At 39.9% G+C, this 21,368-nt stretch overlaps 1 protein-coding gene across 2 annotated transcripts; it reads right to left on the bottom strand.

The window, feature by feature from the left end:
• Positions 1-1,607: 1,607 nt before the first annotated feature.
• Positions 1,608-21,212, bottom strand: slc39a13 (solute carrier family 39 member 13). Of its 2 annotated transcripts, none has more exons than XM_031748730.2 (10): positions 20,881-21,212; positions 17,517-17,898; positions 15,249-15,356; positions 14,903-15,045; positions 10,860-10,976; positions 6,289-6,378; positions 4,069-4,119; positions 3,795-3,927; positions 3,590-3,689; positions 1,608-2,535 (listed from the first exon to the last, which is right to left on the bottom strand). In XM_031748730.2, the coding sequence occupies exons 1-10, from the start codon at positions 20,920-20,922 to the stop codon at positions 2,457-2,459; spliced, it is 1,245 nt and encodes a 414-aa protein (XP_031604590.1). In that variant the 5' UTR covers positions 20,923-21,212; the 3' UTR covers positions 1,608-2,456. The 2 variants fall into 2 exon arrangements, with proteins under 2 accessions (XP_031604590.1, XP_031604591.1); XM_031748731.2 differs by having other exon boundaries at positions 17,517-17,882; positions 20,881-21,209.
• Between the last annotated feature and the right edge of the window lie 156 nt (positions 21,213-21,368).

Here is a 21,368-nt window from a genome sequence, read left to right as displayed (position 1 = left end):
AATCTCCAGTTCCACCAGGAGGCCATTTGAGTAAACTCATTTTTGAGTTCAAGAAGCTAGTTTGAGATGATTTGAGCTTTGTGACATGTGACTGGAAGCAACCATCAGAAGATGGATGTGGTCATAAAGGCATGGACATGATCAGCAAACAGTATTCATGTAGTCTGTGGAGTTACTCAGTTGGTGCCAAGGGGCCGAAAATGTGCCAAGAAAATATCCCCGACACCATTACATCCCCACCAACAACCTGAACTGCTGACCAGGCAGGATGGATTAGTGCTTTCATGCTGTTTACACTAAATTCTAACCCTGATTTCTAAATGTCACAGCACAGAAATCGAGACTCACCATCATCACCTGAGCAACACTGTCCAATTTGGCGAGCCTGTGTGAACTCCCTTTTCTTAGCTGACAGGTGTGGCATCTGCTATGCTCTAGCTCATCTGCGTCAAGGTTTGATGTGCATTCATAGATGCTCTCACACATGAAACCCTTGGTTCACTGGTTGTTTCAGTTACTGCTGCCTTCCCGTCACTTCGAGGAAGCCTTGGCCATTCTCATCTGACCTCTGACATCAACAAGGCATTTTCACCCAGAGAAACTGCTGCTCACTGGATATTTTCTCTTTTTCAGAGATGTCCCCAGAGACATTCATGTGGGAAAATTTGAGCAGATCAGCAGTTTATGAAACACTTGGACCAGCCCCTCTGTCACTACCAAACACGCCAAGTTGAAAGTCACTTCATTTATTCCTCTGATGCTCAGCTTGAACTTCAGCAGGTCATCTTGACCATGTCTTTTCCTAAATTCTTTGAGTTGCTGCCATGTCACTGTCTAACTGGATACTGTATTAACAAGTAGAACAAGTGTGCCTTACAAAGTGGCTGGTGAGTGGATGCAGAAAAAAAATCTCAGTGTATAAAGTCATGAAATACAAAAGCTTTTGCAGAGCTTCATGTTTTGGTTTGTTTTTTGTTTTTGTTTTTTTAAACACTAAACAGTTAAATCCACTCGGAAAAGTGAAATTATTAAGAGGACGGTGTAAATATCATCAAAAAAATTATGATTAACATCCATCTGTCACATATTCCAACCCCCCAACTCCAGGAAATAAACTCTTGGACTAAACTACGCAAGGATGGGAATAAGAATGAAAGATTTGTTTGTACCATTTGCCAGTGAAACCTCTTCCACTACAGAGTAAACAGTGGTTGTTGGTTGTCCTTCTGTGCTGTGACTTAGGAAGGCTCCCACAGACAATAAGCTGCTCACAGGCTGATGACTAAGGAAGGCAACCCGTGGAGGAGTCGTTATGGCAACAGAAGCTTGCCAAATAGACTGTGTTGAAATTGGACAAGTGTGAACACACAATCAATACCCCCCCACACTGCCATATGACATTTTAGGCAAAGGACCTTTTGCAGTAAAATTATGCTCACGGTGGACAACAAGGTCAGCTGAACACGTCGCGCTGTCTCAGCACCCGCGTACAACTCTATCAGTCAAAATATCCCCTAATCCACTGAATCATGTGTCCCAGTGCTTCCTCTTGTCTGCTAAAGCATGGAGCTTAAAGTTAAAAATAAAATGGCTTCTTTAAACAGAGATGCTGGAAATTTACTGGTGACTTTATTCAGTGGTGGAAACTTTATATTAACAACATGACATGAACATCTGGATGGTTAACTTTCTAAAAATCTGTCTTTAGCATTACAAAACTGTTAGTGAAAACTAAATATTAAACCATACCAATCATCTTCTTCCTCGTGAACTAATTTCAACTTTGTCAGAGTCAAGTATACGGCGCCGGCACAGCTTTGTAACGAGCCCCGACTTCTGCTCGACAAAAGGTGCAGCCTGTGTTGTGTGAGGGAGATAAAAGCATATCGAGTGTACTTTGGTGAGGAGCCGACTCTAAAGCGTTAAACCGTCCTGATTTCTTGGCACTTATTTCTGAACAAGGCAAAATGACAACGTGGTGCACGTCTAATGAATCCGTTTTCTCGTTTTCAATAAATACGCAGCAGCTACATGAGAAACAGAAGATGGGCAGCAGTAACAACACACAAAACATTTAAACAATTTAGCTCTGAATACACTATAAAGAGGGAGGTCCTTGTACAGGGCCGGTAATACTTGTTCTGACCAGGTACGTCAGGCGTACCCGTGTAAAGATACATGTGCAAAACATCATGATTATCTGATCAACGAAAGACAATTTGGTAACAGAACTCCAAACGATCCAAGTACGGCACATTTTAAAGTGTCCACACCATTTGTTCCGTCGACAGTCGTCCATCCGTAAGGTGCCAATCCTCTGTCAGACTTTGTTTTTTTAAGCATCACACAAAAGTTTCTATGAAGATATATGACAGGTAAACGATATGAGGAGAATAGGATGTTGCTCCGCTATTGAGTTTTAGTGTTTGGTAAGGCCAAAAAGGGTGTTTCCGCCATTAGCAGTCGAGAATGGCAGAGAGCAGAGCCATGACAGCCACGCCACAGAAAATGAGCAGTACCTGCATCAGGGAGTGTCTGGAAAAGCAAACAAAAAGATAATAAAAGGTTACACATTGAGACTGATTCGAGCACATTAAAGGAAACCATCTGCCCTTTTTGAAACCACAGAACCAGTTTTACATTCCTTGCTAAGTTTTATTCTACTAAATGATCGGTCACAAACTACACACGGGCTCTTTCAGCCATCTCCAATGGCTCCCCCTGTGGCCTCGAGCAAAAACTAGATTAATATGGAGCATGGGAATAAACAATGGCCATTTCTTTTTAAGGTTGTGCAACCAAAGGACTGATAAGCTCATGCCATGGCAACGAGTCCATTACCCATCATAAGAATGACTACTACTCCTACAATCCTCTATTTTGATTCCTTTGCACAAACACAGGTAGGACTCAAACTGTCCTGCAGAGCTTTATATAGCTGCTTTGTTATAAAGCTAGCCTAACCTCCCCCCAAAAAAGGCTAATAAATGCTTTTCCTTTTACTTCACACTTATAATAAAAATAAAGTCATTTGTTATTTCAGTTCTATAATTTCATAAACGCAACAAAAGCAAGATGTTGCTATAATAAAAATGCTACTGCAACTAAAATCAGTTACGCGTGTCAAAAGATTTCAATATTTAAACCTATTTGTGATGTTGATAGGCTTCTTTATATTAGGCTGAAGCATGTTTTCCATACAGGTTTTTTTTTGGTTAAACAACAAATAAACAAACAAACAAAACCCCACTCTGGCTGCTTTGATAGTAAATGCTGCTGTCCCATGTATTAATTCATCTTGGCTCACATTATTGCCACAGAACACATAAAGATGTTAAAATATACACGTGGTGTGAGTTAAAGCCAGACGTTCTGTTTCCGGCTGTACTAATCACCGCTGAACATCTAGTTGTGAAAACATGCAAATTATTAAAACAGATAAAAATAAACAAACATGTGATTTAAAATAATTATTCTTGTTGAAATCCATTCGACATGCTGGTTAGACCCCAAGAATAATGCCGCTGATTTCCTAAGTAGCAGTAAAAACACTTTAATAAAGGACTTCTTTAATAAACATCCATCATACCTAAAACTGGATTCCTCCAGAAGGTCAGGCACTACATTCACCAGGGCTATATAGAGGAAGCCTCCAGACGTGAAAGGCAATATCCAGCTACTGGCATTTTCTAGGCACAATATGAAAGTCTTGTTACTGAATATGGCGACTGTAAAATGCACTCCAGTTATTAATAATGCGTTTGCTTGTGTGTTGTGTATTGGCCCCATCCTACCTGTGCCTTTTGGTGACTGAGCGCACAGAGCGAAGAAAGCTCCGAGGACCCCAACCAGCGCTGTAGACAGCTGCATGCGAGCAGCACTCCATCTATCAAACCCGGCCCTCAGCAAAATGGCAAAGTCCCCCACCTGCAGATGATGATGTTTCCCACATAAAAAAAAAAAAAGGGTAAACATTCAGCGTGTTTACAAACACTAGAGCACTTCCATTCTTCCGATACGCCTTAAGCAAAGTAAACTGTACAATTTAGCAGCAACTCTGATCCTCACCTCGTGTGGGATTTCATGGAGCAGGATTGCGAAGGTGGTGAGGAACCCAACCTGCAAGAAATGTATCATTAGTGCTGCTTTGTCCTACACAAAGAGCCTAAAGAAAACCACTACTGAGTCAGGAGTATAGCTATGCATCCATTATTTATTGTTTTGTTTTTAGCATAAATTAGGGAAGACAAAATCTTAACAGATCACTATAAGTGAGCTTAAATTTTTTTTAGCCATAGTCAAGGAAAAGAAAACCTGAAAATGTCATGAAACCAAAAATGTAGTTCATACATCAGTAAGGTCAAGTGACAGTGAAGGTAACTTAAGGTGGTTCAGGCTGTAAAAAGCTAAAGTGATAGCAGCAATGACCACCTGCTTTTCAAACAAGACTTCACTGATCTGAGGGAAGCTGACAAATTTATAAAGTCCTGATTATTTAATTCTCAAAATAAACAAAATAAATATTTTTCAAGCACGATCATAGACCAGTGTGAATGAAAAAAATGCTAATTTTACATTGTGCTAAATGCACAACGAGTAAACAGAAGACACTGGTGAGATGTCTTGTATGTGCATGTTTGAAACATCGAGTTAACTTCCTCTCTGGCACACGGATCCATAGTTCACGCTGCTTGCCTTATGTCTCTCCAGCTGGACTCCCATCCCACTGCTACAAATATACAATAACTTACTGAAGCGATACAAATTCATGTTACTGCAGTTTGGAGTGCAGATTTTTTCAATAAGACCGTAATGCACCAAACAGAAATAATGTTTCAAACTCCAAGCTGCTCCCACAAGGCGAGACCGTATATTTCTTCAATTTCAGACACTGTTTTCATAGTTTGGAATAATTATTATTGTACTTTGTATTAAAGTATTTATTATTCAACCTTTTGAAGTGCAAACAACCAAATTTGTATTCACACCTACCCACACTCAGTGGACATTATGTTACTCAGTCTGATGTTTCCTCCTCTGAGGTTGCAGTAACAAACCACTGACATGCACTTACAGTGCTGTGAAAAAGTATTTGCCCCTTTCTGACTTCTTTTTTTTTTGGTGCATTTTTGTCACACTTGCATGTTTGAGATCAGATACATTTGAGAAAGATAAGCTGAGTAAAAACAAAACACTTTGTAGACGATGATTTTATTCATGTAAGTGGGGAAAAAAGCTACGAGGTGGTTGAATTATTTGTGATTATGCACTTAGTTTCACTTGCCATACCTGCAAAGTGAAGCAGGTTAAAAGATCACTAAAAGCAACATATCATACCTCAATCATGTAAGTGCGACACATTAAGAAATCGTGAAGGGGAAAATATTTCAGTGCATTGTATAGTTTGTATAGTATACATTATACTTGTATAGTGTAAAACATAAGGCCCGAGGGCCAGAATCAGCCCAACAAAGACTCCAATCTGGCCCACTGGAAGGAGTGAATAGACTATGATGTTTAAGCTTTTTTCCCCCTACTTATATTAATCACTCAGGAATTAAATGTTTAGTTAAATGTTTTTACACTGACAGAAACTGCACTTTCACTTGTCAGGCCCACTTAAGCTCAAAGCGGGCTTTATGTGGCCCACAATGTAAAATGAATTTGACATCCCTGTTCTGTACAGTTCAATGAAAACAGAGTAAAATGTGTGTCTTCTCACAAATATTGCTTCTTGTTCAAGAAACATAATTTGAGGGGCTGCTACTCGACAGTCAACATTCAAATACAGTATCTGAAAAGCATCAGCTACTGTACTGTATTTACAGTCACCAACTGTCAGTATGTGACTGCAACTTCAGGGAACACCGGCAATTATATTATAAAACCAGGAGTTCTTTCATGAATATGCATGCTGGAGACTAATTGTGAATAATCACACTCTCACAAAACTACTTTGCTGAATCAGTGTGGTTTTGCATTTGCATATTTTCAGCACAAAACTATCCAGATACACTACAACAAGGCGCCGCCACTGTTTTAAAGCACACTTCTGAGACCGCCACAGCTCTGTTGCTATATTGGTTAGCTGGCATAAAGCACACATAGAGCTTCAGTTATTACTGGACCCAAAATATCAACTGCATCTGAAACCAAGAGAAAAATAAAGAGCAAGCACCTGAGCTTGACAAAGCAAAGCTGCTAATATTACATGCAGAGTACTTTAGATGTAGGACAAGCTGTTGGCTTTTGTGTGTAAACTACAAAAGAGGTGTCACCTTATCTTACCTTTTTGCTAACCAGGAAGCTCCCAGATACTGCCAGCCCATGGGTGAAGTTGTCAATGCAGTTGGCCAGTAGGTTTAGGTATCCACTCATCTGTGACACAGAACACATGACAAACATGTCACTGTTAGTCACATTACCGCATATTAGTCAGAACTGAGAAAACAGCAGGAATGGATCACTTCTGTTACAGCACAGCCTCGGCTGAACTCCACCGCAACATTACATCCATGACGTAAAGTGTAGATGTTGCAATTTTAATTACTGAGTCTTTTGATGTTAACGAAGATTGCTTTCAGTTTTTTAAAAAGGCACAACGTCAAATATCAGTTTACTTTGTGGACCACATACAACTAAAAAAAAAACCTATTCTGGAAAACAAAAGTAGTTTCTATTTGACTAAATGCTCGAGACATCTAGAAAATAATTAGCACAATTTCAATGTCTTTAATGTCTCAGTGTTTTTCCACATTTAGTCAGTCTAATCTCATCATAAACAAACATATGAACAGGCCTTGGGTTATGTCCAGATGTCTCCAAATCTGCCTTTGATGAAATTTTTCCATGATGCGACTTATTCTTGCAACACTTTTTTTTAAAACGGTGCAATAAAGCAGATTAAAAAAATCTGGAGCTCTGGCCCACCAAAGTTCAGTCTTATCTAACGCATGTTTGACACCCACGCCACTGCGAACGAAGAAACTAAACATAATAACACATAAAAAGATTTTGGTGATTAACTCTTGATTTTCTCTGCCAACTTTCTTGTTACTGTCTCCAAAATAAACTGTTTATTATGCTGTCACTAAACACTTCCTGGTTCGAAAAACTCAATGTTCCAAGCATGATATGTGGGGAAAGTGGAACAGCTTTGTTTTTTCAGTAAGCTCCTGCTTTGTCTTTTCCAGGATCCCAGTATTTATTTGCACATACACAAATCGTGTGTAAATGCAAAAGCAATGTGGTCCGATTCCCAGCTTGTATACCACCAAACAAACTCTATATACAAAATGGAAAACAACATTGAAAAAAATGAGTTACAAAAAGTTATGACTTCATACTTTTAGCTCAGTTGTGATCAACCCATTTTCACAAATCAGGGTAGGCTAAATATACACACAAAAACAGACAGACAGACAGACAGACAGACACCTCCCCACTGTATTCATCAGACTGGTCATATACTGGTGGAAACCCTTATGTATGGGATCACATTTGATCAGATGTTAAATTGGTGTCACTAACCTTTAATTCATACACATTTTCCTTTAAAATCTTTAATACATATGCTATATGTGTAAACAGCAGCAGAATCTGCTTGGTGTAACTATACAAGCTGCGAATGGCACCACATTGCTTTTGCATTTACGCACAATTTGTGTATGTGCAAATAAATATTTACATCCTTGAAAAGGGTAGAGAAGAATCTTATTGAAAAAGGAAAGAAAAAAAGAAAACTGGTCAACTTTCCCTACGTGTCATTCTTGTTGCATTCAGTTTTTAAACGATAGAATTGGATAGGGCGCACCATGTCCAATACAGGGTTGTGAATGAGGGTGAAGTCATATCCCAGCTGTCACAGGACAGGGCAAGGTACACCTAAGTCACCGGTCTATCACAAAGCTAACAAAGAAAGACTGATAACCTTTCACACTCCACCTACAGCCAATTTAGAATCATCACTTGGCTGAATATTAGTAGTTATACCTAAATTATTACAATTAGTAGAGCAAATTAATAAGAAAACACACCCCAAGCCATCCTAAGAATTCCTCTATACACACCTCGTGAGGTCAGGACAACCATGTAATTTAAGACACTTTCACTGCAATTCCAATAGGGGTTACAAGAGGCCATAACACCCCCTTAAAAATGGTTTCTTTAGGAGAAAAATACATTTTTTAATAATTATACCTGTTATCATAGTTGGTGCTGGTGCATTACTGAGGACCAGCTTTGAGGCAACTATGAATGCTATAGCCATGAGCAAGGATATGGTCCACTCAGCAAACCCCAGCTGGGAAACCCACCCAAAACTAACTTGTATTAGCTACGCTTCATTGCCCCCTTCTTAAATAAGGATCTGAATTTCATGTCATCAAAAACCTAAATAATCAAGTCCCATCATACTTCAAATACCTGAAAGTAGGGCAGGGCAACATGGCCAAAAATATTTATCACAATATATATATGAAAATTTGCGATAACGATATAACTGACGATGTAATTGATGTGAGACAAAATACTTCACAACTCCACAACTTTATAAGTGCAAAAAAAGAACCCATCAATTTATTTTCACTTAAACAAGCAGCTGTTTTTTTTAACAGTGCAAATGTCTTGCTGACAGTTTAACCAAAAGGCATTTCCAGTGGAATATATGGACATATCCTGAGCATAACCATGTATAATAGCCACAAAAGTTAAAAAGAGGTGCTTTGCAACATGAAACTGCAGTGTGCCAAATAAATAAGTCAAATACGTATTTTTCAGACCATAAGGTGCACGGGATTATAAGGCGCATTAAGCAAAATAAAGCAGTCAGATAAGTCTAACTTTACTCAACTCATTCTTCTTGCTTCCTCCACTTCTGTTGACTCATTAATGCTGAATTCTCTCGCGGCTGCTCTGTTCCCATATTCTACTGCGTGACTGACAGCCTTGAGTTTAAAATCCGCTTCATACGCATGTCTCTTAACAGGTGCCATTTTGGGGTCCTTATACACACACAATACGGTAATATTATGTTGAAGCACAGTACGTATTACTCCGCGAGGCTCCTGACTACGGTAGCCGTAATGCTCCGACAGTCCATCAATCAGTGTGGCTTCGTAGCTTACCAAAGTCGTACTAAAACATTTTTGACAGATTTTTGAGCGCTGTGTACAACATAAAATCGGTTTGAGGTCAGTAAGCACAACCAGAATTCATACATAAGGCCCACCGGATTATAAGGTGCACTGTCGATTTTTGAGAAAATTAAAGGCTTTTAAGAGTGCCTTATAGTCTGAAAAATACGGTAACAACGACACTCCGCTTGCATGTTCTACAAAAAAAAAAAAAAGTGCTTTGGTGGCTATTTCACGGACAAAAACCAAACCAGTTCCACATCACTGAAGTTGCACGTTTTTAAAAACCAATTCTGGTTCATCGGTTTCATTCAATGATCTGCTTTTGCTATGCTTTTTCCGCCATGTGCGTATGAAAATAAGATAAAGCTGGGCATACGCTGTGCGATTTTTCCAGTCGCGTTATTCAGCTTCAGCTCAAACTGCACGATTGACTCGCAGGGGTAATGAAGTTCGTCGGTCACGATGCAGGGTCTCACACTATACGGCCCGATGCTCTGATGCGACCTGAGTGCTCACACTGTGCGTCCATAAAAATGAAGGTTATAACAGAAAATCTGTCGCTCGCTCTCCCTCTCTGTCTTTCACTCACACAGACTCACGCCACCACCATCAACTTGATCAACATTGATCAGGCAGCTGTGATTGAGCAGTGGTGTAGTTCCAACTATTTTCACGGTTGTTGTGGTCGTGATAATTTTGTGATGCCACATCGAAAAGACTCAGATGAGCTTTCCAAAGTTCTACAAGTGCCTCCTTCGCTTGTGTCCAGATCACACGCTGCACTGCTGTGCTACTCCGTCTTTTTCACCGACATTTATGTGTTTGCGCGTGCGCAGTGTGAGCGGCTGCGATGACACCCTCACGACCAAGCGATTGATGATCGGGAGCTGGTCGTGAGGTGTTAATCGCTTCTCGTTACCCCATGTATACTACACGATGAACGACGCACGATGAAGGCCAAACTCGGGCCGATCAACAAAACGGTCGCACGACTGAAAAATCGGCTCAAAATGGGCCAAAAATCGCACAGTGTAAGCCCAGCACAAGCCTGTGAACTTTCCTTTGTAATAGAATTTATTTTTAGGGCTGTATCCGGTGACCCTGAGCCAGTTTATAAACCCCTACTGCATGTCATTAACTTGTATCCTCTCTCACCCATAGAATGACCCTCACTCAGCCTGGCTCTGGCAGAGATCTCAAAAACGGAGTTCTTCATCCCCACTGTCGCCAAGTGTTTTGCTCATAAGGAATCGTTACACGCTTGAGGTTGTGCATCTTTACAATCCATTGCACGATGAGATAATTATTGTTGTGAACGGGCACTACATGGAAATTTTTATATTGAATTAACCCATTATTTATGTTACCACCCAGCTTATGAGACATTTTAAAATGTAGTCTATACCCTAAAAAATAAAATGTTAGAGAAAAAAGCATTGCAAAGGACTCACAAAAAACAAGGCAGATATATAGGGGTGTGAAGGGAAGATGTTCAAAAATAATAAAAAATGAAATAAAAATACATTGAAATTTTTTAACAGCACAACTGATTATGCAAGTCTCTCTTCCTCGTTTCACTGAACCAACTAAGTTGCTATTTATTACTCGGAGGAAGTAAAATATATTCAAACCATGTCAAATTCTTACCCCAAGTGATGCCCCCACCTTTCATCATTTTCTGTCTTTTTGTTAACCGGGATATGTTTTGGTTGTCAGCCTTACCTTGATTTTCTCTGATCCTTCCTGCAAACTCTGCTTGGAGGATTTCCATGACTCAGCATGGTGCCCGTTACTGAGTGATACCACTGCTTTTCCACTGAAAACTGAATTAGGCTGTGTCTGTGGAGGGGAAAAAAGGAAGGGGGGGAGAAGGCACAAATGAACACGTCTTCTCAACAAGAACTTTTAAAAAAAAAACTCATTTAAAATACAGTTATGGTCAAAACAGTAAGGAAATGGTAATGCCTGAATCCCACGGTGCGGTAAACAGTCATGTTACTGCTGCTCCTGCCGTGTGTCAAACGGTTCACCCACCGGCAGCTTAACAGCTGGTAAAACATTCTCATTATTTTTTGACCTTCCTACATTTGCACTAATAAGCAGTCGTTTGTAGTTTTCATTTGTTTTCTCAGATACAACGAAATCTCCTTTAAATTCGACTGCTGCTCCATCATGTTTACATTTTCATATTAAAAACAAAACAGAACGAGAGAGCGAGAACCATTCGTCTTAGGCTATAGGGTCTGTTTTCCGAGAACAGCCAGCTTCCTTGTCCCATTATTCAGAAACCACTTATGCTGCCATTTAAACTGATAGTCAAATTAAACGAGAGGGAAATAGGCTGCTGACTGCTGGTCGCCGAAAGGAAATGTTTGCTCCATGTGTACGATTGAAGCATGAGGAAGTAATAAAGCGTGATGAATTTTGGGGGGTTATCAATCTCCTCCAACAGATTGGAGCTAAACTGTTGGTGCCAAATGCTCTGAGTTTTGCCTAATGAGAAATTCAAAATGACCTAAGAAGCCAGAAAGTGATAAAAATCCTATCTTGACATTTTCCATTTGACTCTTAAACACTGACCCAATTAGAGTAAAGAAAATTAGTTCAGCTTGTTATACTTTTTGCTTCCTATGGAAAAATTTGCCACACAATATTATCAGAGAAAACACCTATAACCACCTTCTCGTTCTCTCATTCTCCGTCTCTTGCTGCCTGTGTCTATAAGTTGAGTGTTATCCTTTGGACACTCAAATGGCTAAAGCAGCTGCTACACCCCAGCGCTATAAATAGACACCATGGAGGAGCTGAGCCATGGATTCCAATCTTCTCCCTCAATAGCAATAGAAAGATAAGAAAGGGAATGAGTCTGTCTTTACAAACATACTGCTATCAGCCAGTGTGTTTGTCACTGTATTTATGTTACACTATCTATATTATCTCTATCTAACCCCTAAACAATAAACTTAAACAACTAAGAATGCTACATAATTTATAGTTAATAGTTCATTTATAGATATTTAAATAATAACTATAAATAGGTGTTTTTTAAACCAGTGCACATAAACGCCACGTCTCATGTAAATGAGGTTGTTCATGGGTAAACTTATATATGTTTACCTACAGGGGATGGTAAAGGCAGAATTCAGATGAATACACATATACGGTGTTGTGAAAATGTGTTTGCCTCCTTCCTGATTTCCTACTTTGTTGTATGTTTGTCACTGAAATGTTTTAGATCATCAAACAAATTTAAATATTAGACAAAGATAACACAAGTAAACACAAAGTGCAGTTTCTAAATGACGGTGTTTATTATAAAAGGGGAAAAAAATCCAAAGCTACCTTTTTCCCCCACAAAGACAGAGCAGACACTCGCTTTGCTTTCATGCACATATGCCCAAATTTATCACCCCAGATACATTGGTATCTGTATTGTCTGATTTCTGCAAATGATTTCTGATGAGATGACTCAGCAGGGGTGGGTTATTTTTATCCTCCCATGAGGCACTGTGGCATCGCCAACGGCCAACAGTGTTGTGAAAAAGTATTTGCCCCCTTCCTCATTTCTTGTTTTTTGCACATTTGTCATGCTTACATATTTAAGATCATTACATTTTAATATTAGGCAAAAATAACCAAAGTAAATACAATAATGCAGTTTTAAAATTACTATTTCGATTATTAGGGGAAAAAGCTATCCAAACCTGATCTCCCTTGTTAAATTATTGATTCTGACTAACCACATTTTGTGGAAAGTTGATTTCAACTCCACTAGGCCCCACCCATCACTTGTATAGATGCTGTGTGACAAAATAGCTCAAAAAGCAGCTGAGAAAGAAAATCATTGACATCTTTCAGTCTGGAAAGAGTTACAAAGCCATTGCACAATAACTAGAGAACTGCAGGCCTCACTTGGCTCAGTTAAGGTCAGAGGTCATGACTGAACAATAAGAAAGAGACTGAGCAAAAATGGCATCCACAGGAAAGTTCTAAGCCAAAAAAAACCCTGCTGGGCAAAAAGAACACAAAGGCTCATGTCACATTTGAAGCTGGAATAACTTTGGAATAACCTGGATGACTTGTCATAAATACTGGAACCATGAATTCTGCTCTCCACCTGAAAGTCCTGAAGGAGAATCTCCGAACATCAGTTCATGCCCTGAAGCTCAAGCACTTGGGTTATGCAGCAGTACAATGATCTGAAACACACGAGCAAGTTTACCTCTGTATAGCTCAAAAAAAGTGACCTAGTCAAAATCTTGGACTTAAATCCAATTGAGATGCTTTGGTGTGACCTTAAAAATGCCGTTCATGGTCCAATACCCTCCAGTGTGGCTGAAATAAAACAATTCTGTAGAGTGAGCCAGAATTCCTCATTGCTATTTATCACAAACACTTGATTGCAGTTCTTGTTGCCAAGGGCGGCAGAACCAGTTATCAGGAGCACATACTTTTTCACAGCACCGTTTGGCATTGCAGCCAGACACCAGAGGAACATATCATTATAGTAGTGCTATCCAACCTCTGAAAAAATGTGCGGCCCAGACGTGCAAATAAAAAAGTGCACGGATGAAAGCGGGACACACACACACACACACACAACAGGACTTTATTTCTCACGTCCAGCGTGAAGAAATGTTTGCACAGTGATATAAGCTGAGGGATTTACCCAACCATAATAATAAACGATAATTAGTGAACATAAGTAGCTGGATATCAGATGAAGACCTATAACGTTAAGTCACGATATTTGTCTGCTATTTAATTAGGGGTCCAGATACACAAGTGTAGGTGCAAGTACAACCTTATGCTCTAATTTGAAAATCAGTCCAAAAGTCAGTTTTATCCTCCTGTTGTCTCTCATTTGATGATAGGTATGAGGGATCAGTGTAGCTGCACCACATACACACCAATTTCAAAGCGCGCAGAAGTCCAGACCAAGTCACATCTGCTGGAAGCGTCACTTACATGTAAAAGTGCGGCACGAAACCATAGCTTGGCAGATTAAATTGATCATGAATCTCAAGATAATCACAATATCAATATAAAGCATCAATTTGGAAATGAGATAAAAATCGACCTGACTGTCGCGCTACCCCAAATCACTTCGATCATCATAACCCTATTACTCAGCTGTACGACACGTAGCCGTCCTCCCCTCTGTGCTGATGGTAGTGCAGAGATGAGCAGTGTCTGTGTAATTTGTTAGCCTGTTAAATACAACACTGGAAAACTGGCAACAATGACCCTGTCCAATATACAAATCCTTACAAATGAGCAAATTAAAGCGAAGACATAAAAATCCATCTCTGACAGCACAGTGATGCTGTTAGCATCGTTAGCTTTCTGTGTGGACTTTGCTTGCTCTTTCTGTGGCTGTGGGGGTTCTTCCCAGATCCTCCAGGGTGAAATGATGCTTCTAAATTGGCTATAGATGTGAATTTGGATATGAATGGTAGTTTCTGTGCAGTATCTGCCCCTGATTTGGTCAAATAGCTCACAAAATGGATAGATGGCTATTTCTCTCTCACTGAACAAGAATGCCGATGTGCATATTTCCCAAAACGTTAAGCTGTTGGTGAAAGTGTCATGTGATGTTTCAGTGATAGAAAAAAACTGGCAGAATTATGCTGACTGAACACAAATGCTTTCTGCACCAAGCATACCAATGAAAAGATAAAGATGTGAAGGCTTGTATTGACATGCGTGTGCGCAGCACTGAGCATATTCTTCTGAAAACGGAGCATTTCAGCAGAAATACTTACAGCCGAGTTAAAATTCAGGTCAGAAACTGAAGTGGAGTTCTCGGGGCTGTCTTGGTCTGGGAACATTTTCTCCAGGAGCAGGAAGGCCAGCAGACCGATGATTACCCACAAGCCTTGTGTCATGTAGTGGTTTTGTTTACCAGCTGGAAGGGTAGCAAACAGACTGCAAATAAGGCTGAGAGAGCAAATACACTTTATAAGCTGCTTCAGGAGAAGCAGACTGTTAACAGTGAAAGCAAGCTGGTGTCTAAATATTACAATGATAGTAAACATTATTAGCTATTATAGAAGAATAGGTCAAATTGAATACAGAGGTGGTGAGGGCACTGGTGGAAAGGAGACCCACCTGAAGAGCCAGAGAGCTCCCAAGCCTCAGGAAGGAGGTGAAGGAATACATCACCCAGGAGACCACCAATAGCAAAGCTCAAGAGCTGTTTAAGCTTATGGCATCCAGCTGACAAAACACACACACAAAATATCAAGGTAACAATTATTTTGCAGAGTAAAAGTTATAAAAAAATGTATACAATTTTCATGTTTTTGGTTTACAATTACAAGCACAAACTGATTCCACTTTCCACTCATCAACTAATCATTTTGTCACAAGAGACACAAGAGAATCTCTGGCTCACCTTACTAATATTAACCATGCTTACTCACGCGCCACGTTTTTATTCCTGAGGAGTTTCCTTGGTAATGACTAACCTCGGCTCACGACTGCACTTGAAAGCTCACAGCTTAAAATACACATTTGGCCTGCCACGTTCTTTAGGGTGGGGCACCTGAAAGAGGCCTCAGACTGACCTACAATAACACGTCTAGTTACTGAAGCTCAACAGCAAAAACCTCTTTTTCACTCTTCAACCATATGTTAACTGGTTAAAATTACAGGCAGGTAGTGTAAGGGTACATTACTGCCTGCCAGGGATGGGTACTAATGCCTGGTACTAAACAGGCAATGGGGTGAAATGTTAAATAATGAATAAGCTCTGACGTAATTGGTTCTGCTCTCAGGACTGGGGGAGGATGTAATGCAATGTCACCATTTCCAATCCAGAAACTTCTCTTGTAGACTGTGCGCGAGGCCCACTGGCACCATGCTGCACATGTATCGAGACCCTTCGTTTAATAACAACCACAAAAGAGAATGAAACATACAAAAATGTGTCTATAATTCAACACCACTCACTGCCACAAGAGCTGCAAGTCTTTTCTTGTCAGGGCAGAAATGACTAATATCTTGAAATATCTAGCGGACATCACTTACTGATAATGTAGTTTTCCACTGCCATGCCCAAAAGAAGGAAAATACTTTGTGACTGCACAACTCGGTATTTCTAATTGAAAATCCACTGCACAAGTAGTGCCAGATCTATTAGTCTCAGATGTACAAAATTTTGTTTACAATAAGAAAATGATGGTAAACGAATAAGTTAGACTAAGGTGCTAAACATCACAGTGCTTCAGTGCACCCTCACAAAGCTGTTGGTCTGGCTTTCGTTTTCCCCCCATCGGGGATTTCTCCTTTCATTTTTATTTGGTGTGGAACTGGGTGACCTTTTGACTGACAGCTTGAGAGTCTTTCTGTTCAGTATGGTATTTTAATGCCTCGTGGGAGGGGAGTGGAATCACTGTCATGAGGTCACCACAGAAGGCAATCTGTTTACCAGGAAGCAGCAGTTTTCCAAAGAGTTCGAGTACCCTTCACGTTAAACCGGGAGGAATGTGCAGCTGGATTTAGGAGAGGCTGACCATAACTACTTGTTGATCATACCGGACTGGGATTTATTACTCAACAGCTGGAAAGCTGGAGTTTTTAGCTATATCGTTGTAAGAAGCTTTGAGAATCAGGTCAGACTTCTGTAACAGTAACGTACTTTCTTGATTCACTATTACTTCTCCTTTAAAACACTGCCATCTCGGTTTATGTTGACTATTGACTATACTATTGTTAAATGGATTTGAGCATGAATTTGAATTTGAGCATGTAAAAAAGATTATAACCCTAAAGGTTTTGGCCAATTGGTGAGCCCTAGGGACAAATAACCCTCTAGGGAAATCCCAGACTGGTCGGCAAATTGTTATGAGAATACACATACTTTGTGACCATGGTTGGCAGATGGTCACCAAGCAGTCTCTACACCTGTGTGACTGAGGTCCTCCATATTTACATCACCAAGTAACAACGCAATGCCATAAAGCCCTGCGGAGCAACTATTTAGTGTGCCCTCAAACAAAGAATGATCAAACTAAATGTTCTCTTGTTGGCTGCAAGACCAAACACAAGACTGCTCATGCATTCCTGACATCAGAGGAACTGAAGACTCAGTGAATGACTTTTACTGTAAGAGCTATGTTAGCTCAAGAAAAAACTGAACATGAAACAGTGACACAAACGCAGCCCTATAAAACAGGTGTAACTTAGCTTGTGTCATGCCAAATGACCCTCACAGCAGTGTCCATTGTTTCACCTACACAAATGTGTGTGATTGACTTCTCTTGCATAGAGTTGCATATTGCATAAATGTCTATGCAGCTTTAACATTACAGTTATAAAGTAAATGTTAAATGAATAATGTGCAGGCATACTGATGTTACACATTGTCTCTCTTACCTTCTGTTTTGAGGGCTGCTCCAGCTTCAATGGGAATGACAAGCAGGGGGAAAATCCCACTGAGGCCTACAGCAACAGAGCCCACCAGAGACAGGAGCCAAATATGAGCGCGCTCACTGGCTAAGAAGTCTGCTACTGCCTGGAGGCCTGGGAGGTCATCTGTCAGGCTGGGGCCTGGTCCTGCAGCTGTAGCCGTTGTATGAGCCATAACCGTTTGTGTTATCTTCTGGATGCTCGATGCCCCCCTGGAGGTCAGCATCAGCAGGGCAACCGGGATAAACAGAGCCGCTACAGCCCAGCTGGGCCTCCAGTAACGTCCACCTTTCATCCGTTCCAAGGTCCAAAAAATACTTGCAACCAGTAATTCTGTAAAGGGAGGAAACTATAACACAAACAGGTCTTCTCTGCATCTTATAAACATACTTTTTAAAATAAACATTTAATTAAACTGAAAACTTTTAAAACCTTTCAAAACAGTTCATCTTTGCAGCTGAGTAGATGGAATTGGTGTTTCTGCTGCAGTTTATTTTTACAATAAAAGAAAAACAAAAGTGATAAAGTTGGTAATTTATACAAATGAAAAGGACAATGCTGGAAAATGAACAGATAGAAAGTGAAACACAATCTGCAAACATCCTTCTGAAGAACAGCGATTACTTCCATGGAACAATTTCTTAAAAGTTATAAATCACACACAGTACTGTGAAAAAGTCTTGAGTCACCCCTCATTTCTTTTTATTTTGCTTAAAGGAAGCCAGGCTCTCCGAAGCTCTTTCAAAATGTGTCCACTCATTTTTCAGTCCAGTTCTTAAACCTTAACATTTTCACAGGACTTATTTTTGGAGCCAATTAACACCGACCTATGAAGCATAAAAAGCTCAAGAGATTAACAAGTGTTCTGTTTACACATATCCGGCAACTTTTAACCAGAAGTAATTTTAAATTATGTCTTAAGTCAGTTCCAAAAAAAGATAATTTGTTCCAGTTTTTTTTTTTTTAAACAGAATCTAAAAACAACTAAGATTTCACAGTTTGCCAAGCATAAAAAGTTTGGTTTTTTGCAGTAACAAGGTGATTCCCACAGACCTAATAGCTGAAAACTTAGCATATCTCAGTATGGTGTGAAGTGTATCATTAACAATTTGAGGAAACTGGACAAGTGGAGGACAAAAGAATAAGTGGGAGGCCTAAAAACTGTCTACAAGAGATGGAACAGTATCTAAAAGTCATGTCCTCAAGAAAAAAAAGAAAGAAATGAATTTACTTTAGTTTCTCCGTTATTCCCAAGGAGTCATGTCTTTAACATACAGAAAAAAAAAACCACACACGAAAGACCTGACACAGTACCTAAGATGATCCCAGTACTGTTCACTGAAGGCTCAACAGAAACGATCTCAGTGGAAAGGAAACGGAACACATTAACTGGCCGGACAAATAGTGACAGTAAAATATAGCAATGAATCCAAATTTTTACGTTTCGGTTCAAATCGTCATCAGGAGAGAGTGTGACACTAAACAGAGAGAGTCTATACCCAACTGTAAAACACTGTCATAGTTTGGGACTGCGTTTCAGTGGTGCTGCGAGTCAAAATTGATGGAATTATGAACGCAGAGAAGTACCATCTGATTTTGACCCATCACACAATGCCGCTGGAAAGCGTCTGTTTTGCAACATCATCCATTTTTTTCAGCATGACAATGACGTCAAACACACTGCCAATGCAGTAACACCTGGATAGAAAAAAAACACAAACAGAACAAATAGCAGCAACATTCAAAGAAGAGCTTTGAATGTCTTTCGGGAAGCCTGGGGAACCATTCCTATATTTCCATTTGTGTTAGTATTTAACTGGAAAAATATTTTGAAATAAAGGGTGACTTTAGACTTTTGCCCAGCACTGTAAACCAGGACCAGTTTACAGTATATACTGTGTATGTAAGTATTGGGGGATGACACAGTTTTATTATTGGCGCTGTACGCCACCACAACAGATCTGAAATTAGACATGTCAAGATGAAACAAGTGCAGGTTTTAAGAGTTCAAATAAAAAGTAAATAAAAATATACATCAAACATGCACTATGAACTGTCTGAACTGTGTTGACTGCCATGTCTATTGTATTTATAACCTATTGAACTTTTAAACAAAAGAAGCTGACCTGCTTTAGAGCATTTACAAAAGAATCCCACTTTTAATATGCATGAAAAGATGAAAGGTGTGTTTTGATACCAAATTATTGTGAAATGTGAGGGAAAAAAAATCACACGTTCTCCAATTTGCTATGATGATACTTTATCTCATAAGTCATAACACACTTATGACCACTCCATAAGTTGCCTTGTAGGCTAAAAATATCAGTATTTATATTGATATCAGCAATACCTGCACTGTATTTACTTGGTATTGGATTGATACCAAAATTTGCAATCTGGCACAGCACTATTTACAGCATTTACAGCCTGTATCTGTCCACAGCTTTTGTCCACTAACAAAAAAGAGACTATAAATTATAGAGCTGTAATTCATAAACCCTTTCTATAATTTATATATACACAAGAATACCCACAAACATAAGCCAAGAGTCTGCACTTTATCCCTGTATTTATTAGGATAAACTGTAACTTAAATATGGTTTTAGGTAACAGTATCACTACACATACTGGTCCCATTAAAACATCGATGGATTTGATTTTTACTCAACCTGCATCGATAAACAGAAACTTTGTAAACTCTTGGTAAACACTGAAAAAGACTTTGGCTCACATGTGACAAAAGTTCAGCTGTGTTGGAGGAAGAAAGTTCCAGAAATAGCAGACAGACTTCCTCCTGGTATTTTTGTCCAAGCCTTTTTTTAACAGTGACTGCGAAAAGTTTAAGTGCCTTTAATTTATTATCGATTAATCACATTTTTGCAAGGGGGAAAAAAATGTGTAACACGTTTAAGTCGCTGTTAAACGTCCAGTTTGACACTTCCCTGCTTGGGATTTCCCAGGAATTGCAGATTTAAGCAGCACGTAACACACGCAGTTGCGCTGTGATATTAACCGCAGGGAAAATGCAAAGACGGTGGTGAAAAAGTCGCAAACAGTGCGGCAACTTTTAAAAAAGCGGTTCACTCAAAGTTGTGCCAGCCAAGCTTACACTTGGGGTCTGGTTAGCAGGCTAACGTTAGCCTGTAAAGACCCGCAGACGGGTACAGCTACAGAGATTAGCCTCTCTGACACGCAGTCACTTCACATTAAAGCTAACCCTGCTATAGCTAGCACCAGTTTCACAAACTTACTGATGGCGTCAGCGGCCAGGAAATCAAAACAAATAGCAGTCTGCATGTGGCTTTTTTTTTTTTTTTTTTATCTCTAATACCTTGTGATTTCGGCAATCTTTGCACCAGTGTGTCCCTGCCATCCAGGCCGGCTTGATAAAATGCAGGCTGAGTTCCTCCAGACTCCAGCTGCTGCTGCTCCTGCAGGCAGGGATCCGCTAGCTGCAGCGCACCAGAAACTGCGGGTCAACGCGGCTTCCCCAGTCTCCAGACCATACGCTGCTCCAGACAGCCACGTATCAGGATCATGGAGGGGAAACATAAACAACAGAGGAGAGGCACAGCATGGATCCCGCCCCACCAAAACACTCCAGGAAGTAACTTTATTGCCCCCCTCCCTTCTTTCATTCAGGACCCTTAAGCTCTCTAAATCAAGGCCAAATATCAGCACACTTTTCTTGCTCAGGGCATTTTCAACTTCAGTGAAATGGCGGGATGTAACTAGATAGCACTAGCACACAAAATCAAATCCTAACGCAAAAGAAAGAATTCATGTGGAATATTTTTAGTATATGAGGGATTTTTTTGG

The sequence above is a fragment of the Oreochromis aureus genome, linkage group 1 (assembly GCF_013358895.1).
Source record: "Oreochromis aureus strain Israel breed Guangdong linkage group 1, ZZ_aureus, whole genome shotgun sequence".
Classification (NCBI taxonomy): domain Eukaryota; kingdom Metazoa; phylum Chordata; class Actinopteri; order Cichliformes; family Cichlidae; genus Oreochromis; species Oreochromis aureus.
The sequence above is the reverse complement of the archived record's forward strand: the minus strand, read 5'-3'. Positions and strand labels throughout refer to the sequence as shown.